This window comes from Dryobates pubescens, chromosome 12 (genome assembly GCF_014839835.1).
Source record: "Dryobates pubescens isolate bDryPub1 chromosome 12, bDryPub1.pri, whole genome shotgun sequence".
NCBI lineage: Eukaryota > Metazoa > Chordata > Aves > Piciformes > Picidae > Dryobates > Dryobates pubescens.
In genome coordinates this window covers 28853898-28868610 of record NC_071623.1, presented here as the reverse complement: position 1 = coordinate 28868610, position 14713 = coordinate 28853898, and the positions used below count along the sequence as shown (strand labels likewise).

The 14713-nt window shown below is 41.4% G+C and overlaps 1 protein-coding gene across 1 annotated transcript in view; it reads right to left on the bottom strand.

Moving 5' to 3' along the window:
- Positions 1 to 4390: 4390 nt before the first annotated feature.
- The window catches only part of SAMSN1 (SAM domain, SH3 domain and nuclear localization signals 1), a 66152-nt gene continuing 55829 nt past the window's right edge, over positions 4391 to 14713 (bottom strand). The window contains exon 11 of the mRNA XM_054165886.1: positions 4391 to 4744. Within this exon, the coding sequence (XP_054021861.1) occupies positions 4539 to 4744 (206 nt within the window). The 3' untranslated portion in view covers positions 4391 to 4538. The remainder of the gene's footprint in view (positions 4745 to 14713) is intronic.

The window sequence follows — 14713 nt, the reverse complement described above, 5'->3', positions numbered from 1 at the left end:
TAGCTTTGACCAAAGGGAGTTTTTCCCTGAGTATGAAGCTGCTCACTAGCACCTGAATTTTTCTTTAGGTCATCTAAGCCTTTGCATGTCACTGGTTTTCTCTCATGGGCAGGTGGCAGTGTACATGCCAGCAGCCAGTTTAGGGCTGCAGCCCTGGGAGGAAATCCGCTGCACCTGCACTGTGGAAGGGGAAATCCCCACTGGCTGAAGGCTAGTCGGTCTGACCTTGTTAGCTTCGCCTCTATTATTACAAACTGGTTTTGCATCTTTTTGCATGCTTTTGTAACCACAAGAAACAACAGGCTCTCAATTATCTTTGAATAAGGAATTTACCACCATTACAGTCCTCCTTAACTCTAGAGGAAGGTTAAGAAAAAAAAAAAGGGACACGACACCATCAAGCAAGTGACAGAGAGGAACAAAACCTCTGCTCCTTGCTTGTCTTTCATTTCTCAAAAAGGTATCTCAGATTCCTCAAAACTATCTCAGTTCTCCACTAGACTGTTCCCAGAGTTCATAAAATTATCACTTCTCTTTTTTAGAATAGAATAGAATAGAATAGAATAGAATAGAATAGAATAGAATAGAATAGAATAGAATTAACCAGGTGGGAAAAGGCCTTTGAGATCATCGAGTCCAATCTATCACCCAACACCATCCAATCAACTAAACCATGCAACCAAGCACCCCATATAGTATCTTCCTAAACACCTCCAGTGATGGTGACTCCACTACCTCCCTGGGCAGCACATTCCAATGGGCAATCACTCTTTCTAAAAATAACTTCTTCCTAACATCCATCCTAAACCTCCCCTGGCACAGCTTGAGACTGTGTCCTCTTGTTCTGGTGCTGGTTGCCTGGGAGAAGAGACCAACCCCCACCTGGCTACAACCTCCCTTCAGGGAGTTATAGACAGCAATAAGGTCTCCTCTGAGCCTCCTCTTCTCCAGGCTAAGCAACCCCAGCTCCCTCAGCCTCTCCTCCCAGGGCTGTGCTCCAAACCCCTCCCCAGCTTTGTTGCCCTTCTCTGGACACCTTCCAGTAACTCAACATCTTTCCTAAACTGAGTGGCCCCAAACTGGACACAGGACTCAAGGTGTGGCCCAACCAATGCTGAGCACAGGTCACAATGACTTCCCTTCTCCTGCTGGCCGCACTGTTCCTGATACAGGCCAGGATGCCATTGGCCTTCTTGGCCACCTGGGCACACTGCTGGCTCATGTTCAGCCTACTGTCAATCAGTACCCCCAGGTCCCTTTCTGCCTGGCTGCTCTCCAGCCACTCTGACCCCAGCCTGTAGCACTGCATGGAGTTGTTGTGGCCAATGTGTAGAACCTGGCACTTAGATGTGTTAAATTTCATGCCCTTGCACTCTGCCCATCTGTCCAGCCTGTCAAGGTCCGTCTGCAGAGCTCTCCTACCCTCTAACAGATCAACTCCGGCTCCCAGCTTGGTGTCATCTGCAAATTTACTGATGATGGACTCAATCCCCTCATCCAGATCATCAGTAAAAATATCAAAGAGCATGTGGCCAGCACTGATCCTTGGGGCACACCACTAGTGCCTGGCTGCCAGCTGGATGTGGCACCATTCACCATCACTCTCTGGGCTCAGCCCTCCAGCCAGTTCCTAACCCAGCTCAGAGAGCTGCTGTCCAAGCCATGGGCTGACAGCTTGGCCAGGAGTTTGCTATGGGGAACGGTGTCAAAGGCCTTGCTGAAGTCCAGGTAGACTACATCCACAGCCTGCCCCACAACCACCAGACTGCTGAGTGATAAAGCTGATGAGAGAATGGTTTGTGCTATTACAGAAAGTTCAATCGGTGATCAGTGTGATTAATGAGATCAGTGAAAAACAAAAGAAGGTTGGGTATACTTCTTGCAGGAGATATGTTGCTGGTTTTGCCTTTCTTTTTCTTTTTTCTTTTTTTTTTCATTTGTGGTACAAAATTTCCTCATTCTTTTTCTCAGAATAGCTGGAGATGACGGAACCATCTCAGTTTGAGATCTAATCTGCTCTGCCTCTGCAGGAAGTTACAAATGTCTTGAGCAAGCTTTCAGTTGACACATTTCTCTGAGCAAGAGGCCCCTTGGACAAAGCCCTGCTGATTAGAGCAGGAGTGTTTAAACCAAAGCTCATGCCCATAGTTGCCAGCTAGTTAACCCTTCACCTTTATCCCCTTGCCTTCAGCCCAAGTGAAGCAGGATTTCATTCCTGTAAAATAATAGGAGCTGTTGGGTATTTTGCTCTGTTGAAAGCCTTGCCTGTCTCACTGTAAGGGTGGCCTATTTATTTGCAAAGCTATGCAAGTAAATATTTCTCAGAGTATTTATGTCATGGTACAACTCTGGTCTCTATGGTTGTTAGTCCTTGACCCAGCTACCTTAGCTGTTTCTTGATAATGATATTTAAACTCACCTCAACATAGTTTTACAGGTTCAGCATTTTCACAGATGTTTAGACAGAAGCAGCCTGAAGACTAAGTGCCTCTGCCTCAAAAGCCTTTCTTAGAGGAAGTCAGACTGTCTTTAGTCCTTCTCTAAAAAGAGAAGATGGTAGAACCCAATCTGAATACATTATTTCAGAAGTAATTAAAGCCATGTTAAGTAAGATCAGTATTGCATGTGATGGCACACTGCTGGTTACAGAAATCTTCAAGAAACAAATATAGCTGTTTGATACAAGCTCTCACTCCATCTCACAAAGGGATTCTGCATTCTCACTATTCCTTACAGGGCCATTGCTGCTTAAGGATCATGATTGTTGCCAGCCTAAAAAGTAAGCTGAAACCAGAAACAAATCTTAGCATCTCCAATTCCTATTTAATTTTCTAACCAGAATTTGTTTGCTTAAAATCCTTGAAATCCTTCTAAAATTGCCATTTTTTCTACTATAGCCTTCAAAACAGATCTCTGTGTTAGGAGTCTGGCAGCAGTAACCATTTGAGGGGTCATAAAAGCTAAAGAAAGCATTTACATTGGAAAACAAACCAAAAGAAAGAGAAAAGATTTCCATTTCTTTGTAGCTTCTTCAGAACTCTCCGTGTTTTGTGGCTAATTATTGAGCCAAAGGTTTCCCTACTGATTGGATAAAAAGATTATAATGTATGATAAAAGTGCCCAGTGAAGTTGCCACCTTCTATGTTAATCTTAGAGCAGAGTTTGATGTGTAATGATGTGCAGTGATGTGGGATTGTTTAGCCTGCAGAAGAGGAGGCTCAGGGGAGACCTTATTGCTCTCTACAACTACCTGAAGGGAGGTTGTAGCCAGGTGGGGGTTGGTCTCTTCTCCCAGGCAACCAGCACCAGAACAAGAGGACACAATCTCAAGCTGCACCAGGGGAGGTTTAGGCTGGATGTTAGGAAGATGTACTTCACAGAAAGAGTGATTGGCCACTGGAATGTGTGCCCAGGGAGGTGATGGAGTCACTATCCCTGGAGGTGTTCAAAAAGGGATTGGATGGGGCACTTAAAGCCATGGTCTGTGGTGACAGGTTGGACTTGATGATCTTTGAGGTCTTTTCCAACCTTATTGATTCTATGATTCTATGACCACATTAAAAATCAAGTAGTTTGTAAAGGGCTCAATCACATGATTCTGTTTATTAATGAAGGAAGTACCCTAAAAGAGTTAAAATGTGTATTCCAGTGCAAACTATAGTGGGCACATGACAACAAAATCTCATGTGAAAGACACTAGTGCACAATGACCATGCTAGCTTCCGAGATTTGTATACAAACATAATTAACAAAGTTCACACCATACACAACAGGCAAGAGCTTCACAAAAAGAAATGATCATAAAAACATAGCTCTGGTAGTGATTTATTTTTTTTTTTCCCTCCAAGCTTGCATTCTTTGTATAATGCTTGGGAAGAATGAGAACAGGAGTGGAAACAGCACTAAAGAAATGCCAATACATAAGGCATTCAGACAGCTATGTTCTCTAAAAGACAATGAACAAAGAGAGATTGATTCAGATCCTTACATACCTCCACAACAAAGTGTGGGAGAGGATAGTCTACTTTAGAGCCCATTTTGGAGAAGAATGGTGTGAAACAGCTTTAATATTAATGAGCATTAGCTTGGTCCTTTTCCAAATAGGATGTGAATGTATTCACCTTTTTTCTTTTTAATGACAATATATCAATGAAAATGCATTCTGTATAAATATCAGCAAAACACATCTGAAAATAGAGAGAGTGTGATTAATCTGTGTATTTTCACAATAAATATGTACAGTATTTACATGTGGGACAGTTCAAGAATTGAACATGTCCAGAGTGTGTCCCACGACCTCGACCGATTTTCTGTTGCTATAGAAAATACATTTGCTGTACAAATATTCATAAATACATATGTGTCAACTTTTCCAGCATGAGATATCATCAGGTAATGTATAGCTATCAAGTCTCCATGTATTAAACAGTCCAGAGTGTCACACATCATCAGACAGAAGTAGGTTTCCGGTGTTGAGAATGCTTTGTGTACTGCTTCTGTGCTGTCACACCAGCAAGGCTGCAGAAAAGCAGCAGGACTCAGTTTGATTCAGTGATCGATACTGACTGTACCATGTCAGACAGTGTTTCTGGGTCTACTTCTTCTTTACCATTATCTGAATTTTCTGATGAGATGTAACAGCCAGAATCTCTTGGGCAGTCTTTTAACTGTGATTTGTCAAAGCCGTGGTGAGGACTTAAGTTCTGCATCTCCTGCCCGTCCTCACTTTGCTGCTGTTGTTCAACTGGAAGGATCAGAAAAAAAGAAAGACAAAAATTGTCAAAATAAGTATCCTGGCAAAGAGATTGAGATAACAACATGACTGATCTTGAAGAACTGTAGGAACAGATCTGGTAATATACACAAGGCCAGATCAGTATCTTTTGTCTATTAGAAACAGAAACCTCAGTATCAAAGAACGGAAAATATGATTACGTGAGTATCACAACATCTAAGCTAATGCTGAGGTTGGCCTTGATTCTGCAGGATGTTGCTCAGACATGAATGCCAGAGACTTTGGCTTCACCCTGTAGATGGAGATCCTGTAGGATGTTCCAACAGTCACTATGCATGGTCACCTTGCCCACACCAGAGATGACAGCATTCCCCTTCCCACATTCATGAATTTCAGAGCCTGGTCATTCAATTAATCATATAGCCTGCTCAAGTTGCACCAGGGGAGGTTTAGGCTGGATGTGAGGAAGAAGTTCTTCATAGAGAGAGTGACTGGCCATTGGAAAGGGCTGCCCAGGGAGGTGGTGGAGTCGCCATCATTGGAGGTGTTTAGAAGGAGACTTGATGGGGTGCTTGCTGCCATGGTTTAGTTGATTAGATGGTGTTGGATGATGGGTTGGAAGCGATGATCTTGAAGGTCTCTTCCAACCTGGTTAATTTTATCCTATCCTATTCTAAATTACAAAATTTCCACAAGGAGAGTCCATACTGATTTTTCTTTCAGCTGTTGGAAATGAGAGGCTTTGGCAGCATGGGAAAGATTTACAGTTTGGATTATTCTTTTAAAATACAAAAATATGATTCAGTTATAGTGTATAACAAAGAATAGATGAGAAGTTAAACATTGCAATACTCCACTCTGGAAATACTGAAATGGAACAGAAGGCACAGGAACTGTCTTCACTGTGACAGATTTCAACAAACTGATTTCACAAAGCATTTTGGTTTATTGACAAATATTTCTGGGTCCTGATGGAACCTTGTAGAGGTCTTTGGGTTGATTAATGCTGTTTAACATTTTATTTCAGTTGCCTGATAATCTGATTTTGAAGAAAAGAATCCAAACTCTTGATTTAGTAATTTTTGCACTCATAGGTTTTGGGCATAAGATTATGTATGAAAAATTAAGTAAATAGGTAATACATTTCTGATTACCTTAAATGCTTTCCAAAGAACAGAAATCCCACCTCGTTCCCAAATAAATGAATGGCTAATTGCACTTTTGTGAAAGAGTACACCTTTCATCAGATTTAATTGATAACTGCAACTGTTTGATCTCTTCCTCACCTTACAGAGCATAGTTTGGCATGTCAAGTGCTATCTCCCTTTCCAGAGGAAATATTTGATCTCATAGGGTCCAATTGATTTCTGATTTAAGGCAAGATGGAATTACAAAAGGCGTTACAGCAGGGAAGGTATTACTGCTGCTTTTAGCAACAGAAGCAGTTTAGCACAAATAACAGCAGATGCCCCAGTAAAGCCTCGTCTAACCTGTGTCATTAACTCCTTGCACCCATCCCACCATCACCAAGATGATCCAGGTCTTGGTCACTGTGGCTCAGCCCATCCCTGAGCGCAGTCCTCCTGTGCAGCTATAGGCAGGACTCCCCTGCCCTCCACCGTAATCCCCTCATCAGCCTAATGCTGCTTGCTGGTACTTCCATCAGCTTCTCTAGCATCATCTGCTGCCCTGGAAAGCAGTGACCTAAAAAGTGTTAATCCTGTTTACGTTTTCAAGGTCAGAGAGGAAACCTCGCTCCACTTTGTTTGTTTTACAATGTAAAGAAGACCAAGTAACTAGTGGATTAAAAAGAAAATGCAGGTCCAATCAGCGTATTAGTGCCATGTAACTAGTTGTGATAACCTGAGCACTTCCTAGGTGAAAAGCAGATCCTCAGTTCTTTTGTAGCAACGTCTTTCCCTTGTGTGTTTCAGGGGAAAAGACATAGGGAAGCCTGGAACTGAGTTTTGTTTTGTGGCTTTTCTTTTGTTTTGTTTTTGGGTTTGGGTTCTTGTTTATTTGTTTTAATTCAAATTCAGAGGAAGAAGAAATTTCTCTTCAAAGAACATACAGAAGAGTAAAAGTTCTATCTCTTCCAGTAACATTATATGTTTTCTTTTTATGTGAAAACCTGAAAACCAAAAGTGTTTGAGGCAGTGAAAATACTATTTCTATTTTTCATTCTGAGCAGAAAAAGGTAAGAACACTCTCCCTGCCCCCTGTTTGAGAAGAAAAGACTGAAAGCAAACTTGAGTGGGTGTTTTTCCTCTCCTTAAGGCAGCCTTAAATATCAAGCACTAGCTACTAAACCACTAGAACAGGATGCTGAGTACTATAAATATATGTAGCACGCAACATTAGATGCTGCTTCACAAGAAAAAGAAGCTATGCTTTTCTTTTAGGTTTTTTCCTTCTTAGCTTTTGGTCTTACATTCAGTTCTGCTTAATTCCTTCCTCTAACACCTCCATGCTGAAGTTCCACATTAGTAAAAGTAACTTTGCTGTCTTAATCTTTGGACATCAGAAGAAAGATACAATGCCCAGGAAATGGGAAATGATAAAATTAAACTGCTGATAGATGCTGCAGAGTCATCAGAAAGAACTGTCTTATCAACAAATGGAAGTCCTATCATTTTTCTTCAGTAAAGCAGTTTCATGTAAGATAAATAGTTTACAGTCATTGTTGTCTATGATATGGCCAGAGGAGTCCAAGATATGCATCATTTTGACACATATTCTAACACTACTTTAGACTGTAGGATTATATTCAGACTTCTGAACAAAATGTGAGGCTTTTAGCCTTAGTAATATATGTGTGATGCACACTTTTCTTCCTTGCTGTTTAGATCCTTGAAACGAACATTTGTTATTCAGTGACATAGATGTGCATGACACATGCAGAGATAGACTGCTTTTTTCCCTTCACCAGCTTTTTTCCCCTTTTTTAATGAGTTTAAAATCCTGATTAGGAAAGCACTTTAAGCTTAGGTTTAAGGCAATTCAGCTCAAGAGTGTACAGAGGTCACGCTGACTCCTGTGTGGTTATGGCAGTTTAAACCAGATGAATGGCAGGAGGCTTGGATTTTATCCTGGAAAAAAGGTCACAGAACAGCAAGCCACACTTCTTGAGTGTGCCTTCTGAGAGCTTGCCTTCATGAGTTTTGCCCAGAAGAAGAACTGGGCTAGGACCACAATGCATTAGGCTGAGTCACTTGTGTGCCTTCCTGCAAGGTGCAGCAGTGACATGCTGAGCAGCACCATACAACGACTGAATAAAACAACGTGTGTCTTCAAGGCTGATGTTAGACCTCCTAAGTACACTATGCAGACCGTGTATCAACCTGTAGTGCCTGCATGGGTTAGACCACCTAAGTGTTAAAGTGAAATGAAACTCATCAGACTCAGACAGGATCATTCAGAAGCAGCAAATGGCAATACTTATTGAAAAAGCAGCAGAGAAACCTCGAGTGGTTCTGGACTGGCAGTGTCTTGGGGACTCACAGGAGGAACTCTTTTGAGGATATTTACAAATACTGAAGTCAGTGGCATAGCTTTTCTGGGAAGGATGCTGAACTGGTGTGAGAGGAGAGTCTGTGGTGACATCAGAGATTAAAATCTTTTTTTCTTTAAAATTTGGAAGCAAACATGTGCCTGAAAAAAAAAGATGACTACTAATACTCATGCAAAGATTAAGTTCCTTGAGAAAGCTGGAAATATTATGCCCAGGTCAATAAGCTGTGCCAGAATACAGAAGGGGAGTTGAGCATTGTTTGGCTTTGACATGATACTGTGCAATCCCAGGTACTTAAAGGGACTGCAGAGGAGATTGGACGTGGCACTTGGTGCCATGGTCTAGTCGTGAGGTCTACCAAGACAGGTTGGACTTGATGATCCTTGGGGTCTCTTCCAACCTCAGTTATACTGTGATACTGTGTAAAATGTTACCCTTGGTGCTATGTTTTCATGTAAGAAATGCAACTAAGAACTGAAAGTCATGTCCTTAGCTATCTACTGTCTTGCTGTCAAGGTTCAATAAATAAGGAACAAGCCTTATCTGGTACAGACAGTGGAATTTAGACTATGAGCTGGCACTTAAATATGAAAAGTAAGCTAAGGAAGTGGATTTGGGGAGACAAGCATAAAATATTATCCCTCCCAAATTGCACATAGGCACCTTTTTTGGTTTTTTTTTTCCTTAGAAAATAAACTATATGCACACATTCAATGAAATCTAGTTCTTCTTTAACTCAGAACAGCTCCAGACTACTGCAACTGACTTTAGGACTTTAGGAATGGACCTCTTGATTTCCGTCACCTAAGGGAGAAGATGATCAAGGCTACTTTGCACACATGAAAACATGTGTCCTGGGATGCAGGCAGGGAAAAAAAGTTCCAAACTTCTTTTATTACTTTATTCATTAACCATCCAGCAACTGCCTCAGTTTAAAAATAGCATCCTACAAAAGCACATCCATCCATCTCCTGTCTAGGAGTCATCTGGGAGTAGAATGGGAAGCTATTAAGAAATACTTTATGAACAAGAACCCTTTTTTTTTTCCTCTGCAGCCATGAATTCATGAAAACCAATCACTTTGTCTCATATATATATAGGGCTGATCAACTTGTAGAAAATCTAAAAAGAGATCTAGGAAGGAGGAAAGGGTCACTTACAAGACTCTACAGTTCTAGGAGAGCCTTGCCACCTAAAGTTCTTGAAGATGATGAATTTGGAATAGAATGGAATAGAATGGAATAGAATAGAATAGAAGAATAGAATAGAATAGAATAGAATAGAATAGAATAGAATAGAATAGAATAGAATAGAATAGAATAGAATAGAATAGAACCAGACTTCAAGGAAAGATCAAAAGAAGATACTGCAGTATCAGGAAGCAAAATGTGCTTAAAAAAACCACTATGTGGCAGCTTCTGCTAAATAAAACCTACTTTTTAATTCCCAGTATAAGATGGGTAAGGTTTTTCTTTTCAAATTCATTCAAGTCTAAATCATATATAAGATGAAAAAAATTCTAGCTGCCAGAAGGTCCTGCATTTTGGACAGGTTTGAGAAGCATATAAAGTGGAAACTATTGCTGCAGGTCTTTTGGTTAGAAAACTCAATAACCCAATATTCTGCAGCATGAATTGTACAGTGACAAGTATGCAGCATGAAGAAATCGTTCAGTGTAGCATACAACAAATGTCAAGAAAAAGCAAGAAAAGAAAAAGAAATTAACCCCCCTGTAAAAACATCTGGTATCAGGTATCACATTTGTGAAGCAATAAAGCTAGGGTTACTATATTTTTATAGTAGAATCTAGGAACATGAGGCTCTGTCCTAGCATGCTTGGCTGTTCTAAATAATAGCAGAGTCACAAAAACTCAGAAATCCTTTAATTTCAACTCTGGACCATACCTAAGACTCCATCCATTAACCAAAGACTAACTTCATGAAAGCACAAATATAATACAAAGACCTGGAATTCTTTCAAGCTCTGTGAGACAGATGGGCTTAGAATAGTAAGATATCATCTATGGCCTTGGTATATTTTTTCACCAAGCTTATAAAAAGAGTGGACTTTTACCTGGAAAAATGCTGAACTTATCATAGAACCATAGAATCAATAAGGTTGGAAATTACCTCAAAGATCATCAAGTCCAACCTGTCACCCAACACCTCATGACTACTAGATCATGGCACCAAATGCCATGTCCAATCCCCTCTTGAACACCTCCAGGGACAGGGACTCCACCATCTCCATGGGCAGCACATTCCAATGGCCAATCACACTTTCTGTGAAGAACTTCTTCCTAACATCCAGCCCAAACTTCCCCTGGTGCAGCTTGAGACTGTGTCCTCTTGTTCTTGTGCTGCTTGCCTGGGAGAAGAGACCAGCCCCCACCTGGCTACAACCTCCCTTCAGGTAGTTGTAGAGAGCAATCAGGTCTCTCCTGAGCCTGCTCTTACATTTAGAATACTTTTGGCCAGTAAAAACAGATTACTTTGTAGCTGTGGGTAATTATGCTGCTCACTTCTAAGCAATGCAGAAAATCAATTTTAATTAAAAAATCATTTCTGCTGGACTGAGTTGTGCCCATTTAGGAAAAAAATAAAATATTGACCTATAAAAGTTCGGTTCAGATGCAGAATTCTCTTTCACAGTAGCACCCACTCCTTTCAACACAATTTTCCAATTGGATTGACAGAAGGACAAAGAGGTCAAATGATTCAGACGAAGTCAGACTCATGCTGAGCTTATCCCCAAGATCATCTTGACTCCTCATCTTTCATTATAACGACTTAACAGATAGCTTCTATCAATTTTAGTCTTGAGTATCATTCTTTTTAGAACAGTTGTTAAATTCTGTTCTGTCTCTAGCAGTCACATGACAAATGCTGTGAACTTTTGGCAACCAGACAAGGCAAGGATTTGATTCAGTCCTGATTCAAGACAGTGTTCCAAACCAGGAGAGTATATATACATGGCTTGACTTAAAATATACCTAAGTATATAAATAAATGTGCACAGACACTGTCTTGGTGAGTAGGGATGCAATCTGGAAGGCCAAGGTGCAGCAGGAGCTTGACTGGGCAAGGGATGCAAAGAATAACTAAAAGGGCTTCCACAGGTATGTCAACCAGAAAAGGAAAGCCAAAGGAAGTGTATCCCCTCAACAAGGAAGACTAATAAGCTGGTAACAGCAGACAAGGAGAAGGCTGACATGCTTAACAAGCTTTGTCTCAGTCTTCACCAGCAACATCTCTTCTTACACATCATGAGTTGATAGGCCACAACATGGAGACCAGGTCCTTCCCACTGTAAGAGATCAGGTTTGGGATCACCCAAGAAAACTGAACATGCATAACTTTATGCGACCTGATAAGATGCATCTGGACTGAAAGCAATTGGCTGAAGTGGTTGACAATCCATCCTTGTCATGGCAGTCAGCTGAAGCCCCTGGTGACTGAAAAAGGGAAATATTAGACCCATTTTTTAAAGGGTAGAAAGGAGGACCTCAGGAACTGCTGGCCTCTCAGCCTAACCACCATGCCTGGGAAGATGATGAAAGAGGTCCTTCATGAAGCTATGGTAAGGCGCATGAACAACAGGGAGATGATTTGAGACAGCCAGCATGGCAAGTCCTACTGACCAACCTAATGGCCTTCTATGAGGGAGTGAGTACATCAATGGACAAGAGAAGAGATGAGGTTGTTCTCTATCTGGATTTCTGCAGATGTCAGCCCCCTACAACATCCTTCTCTCCAAATTGGAGAGGTATGGATTTGATGGATGGACCACTTGGCAGATAAGGAATTAGTTGGATGGTCACATCCAGAGGGTAGTGGTCAAGAACTCGATGTCCAGATGGAGACTGGTAACAAGTGGGGGTCCTCAGGGGTCCATATTGGGACATAGTGGGATCAAGTGCACCCTCAGCAAGTCTGCAGATGACACCAAGCTGAGTGGTGCAGTTGACAAGCCAGAGGGATGGGATGCCAACCAGAGGGACCTGGGCAAGCTGGAGAAGTGGGTCTGTGTGAACCTCATGAGGTTCAACAAAGCCAAGTTCAAGGTCCTACACATGGGTCAGAGGAATTCTTGGTGTCAATACAGGCTAGGAGATGATGGGATTGCAAGCAGCCCTGCAGAGAAGGGCTTGGGGGTACTGGTGGATGAAAAGCTGGCAACATGCACTCACAGCCCAGAAGGCAAATCATATCCTGGACTGCACAAAAGAAGCGTGGCCAGTAGGTCAAAGGAGGTGATTCTATTGCCTCACTGCACTCTAGTGGGATCTCACCTGGAATACTGCTTTCAGTTCTGAAGTCCACAGCACAAGAATAATATGAACCTATTCGAACAGGTCTAAGGAAGGACCATAAAAATTATTATAGACCTGGAGAACTCTCTCCAGAATGAGAGAGTTGGGGTTGTTCAGTCTGGAGAAGACTCCAGGGAAAGCTTGTTTGTGACCTTTCAGTACTTAAAGGGAGACTATAAGAAAGATGGGGACAGGTGGTTTTAGAAGAGCCTGTTGTGGCAGGACAAAGGGCAATGGTTTTAAATTGAAAGAGGGTAGATCTAGTCTATACATATGGAAGAACAATGAGAATGGTGAAACACTCCACAAATGACTGCCCAGAGAGGTGATAAATGTCCCATCTCTGGAAACATTCAAGGTCAGGTTGGATGGGGCTCTGAGCAACCTGATCTAGCTAACAGCATCCCTACTCACTGCAGGGGGGGGTTGGGCTAGATGAACTTTCAAGGTCACTTCTAACTCAAACCATTCTATGATTCTATGAATGCTTATATCAGGCATGGTACATAAAGATGCCTTGCTTCTGGTCCCTGTTAGTATTCATAAATTCTGGCAATGTTAATATATTTATTTGAATACTAGGAAGATTGGCTATACCTATCTAAAGTGAATGTGAAACAAATATCCATTTCATCTCTTGTTCTAAGACTACAGTGTCATCTGATTTTGAAGCATGGGCCACTTTGTAAGATTTAATGTTATTATTTCCAGAAGCATTACAGGAATTTAAACTATTAGACTACCAAACAGATAACATCATGGGTATTGTTTTGCCTGGAGAAGTGACTTAATCCCATGCTGCCAGTTAGGAAGAACCTTATTTGGATAATTAAGGTAAATTTATTAATTCTCAGGGCATGGCTCATGTAAGGACATTGCTAGGTTTGCTCCTTGCACAGGAGAATATTAAGTGTTGCAGAATATTAAGTGTTAAGACACCTTCAAAAGAAAAGAAAAAGGTTTATGTCATCTCCTAGAAAGGTTAGAGGTCTAAGGCTGTTTCCTGTGCTTCCTATGCTTTTTGTTACACAGGGAGTAGAAATATAAACCATATCCTCACTACTCCAGGACAGTTTCCCATTCACATGGTCTGTTAAAAACCATTATGTTTGGGTTTTGTTTTTCACACTGATGCAAACCTGCAAAAATATAATCTAGCATTTTTCTTGCCTTTTGTGGTAGTGTGAAGGTTTAGTCCTCCCACCACATAAAGCACAGCTAAACTCAGTTGGGGAAGTGAACACAAAGCTGTATTTTACATACCAAATATACAGGATTTACAACATATACAAAATTCACAGGAAAAATTCACTGAAGACAGACTGCAAGTTCTTAAAGCTACATTCTGCTGATCTAGCAATGAAATTCGTTTAGAATGATCTTTGTTTTCCTTTTTACACCTAAACATTCAGCTAGAGAATTCTGTAGCTGTCCCATTCTTAAAGGCACAGCCTAAAACTGTCACACCTTTTGTGTGTGTGTCTGTGTTAAATGCTGATATAAAAACACCCCAACATACACAAGTAGGCTAGCTGCTGAGAAGCACACACAAATATATGTGTGCTCAGTTTAAGGGCAGGCAAGAGTAACAAATTTATTTCCAGCTAAATCCCTACAATACAATTACTGGAAAATGTAACCCTGTTTTTCCCTGGATTCACTCTTTCAATCACTGTTTCTACATAGACACTCCTTCAAGAGTCCTTTTCTAGCCTGTAATTTCATGAAGTCATAGACCAGAAAGAACTATTGAACCCGCTGAGAAAAAAATAAAACACAGCCTCTCCAGTGGATTTGCAAGAAAGTTACCTTCCTCTGGAAGCTGACTAAGAACAGGAAATGCCACATGTATAAAAGTCCAAATGTACAGCAAAAACAAGATCAGCAAAGACATGAAGACGGAGATTAGAGAACATCTCAGTGCCGGGTTCTGCACATTGGCCACAACAGCCCCATGCAGTGCTACAGGCTGGGGTCAGAGTGGCTGAGAGCAGCCAGGCAGAAAGGGACCTGGGGGTACTGGTCGATGGTAGGCTGAACATGAGCCTGCAGTGTGCCCAGGTGGCCAAGAAGTCCAATGGCATCCTGGCCTGTATCAGGAACAGTGTGGCCAGCAGGAACAGGGAAGTAATTGTGCCCTGTACTCAGCACTGG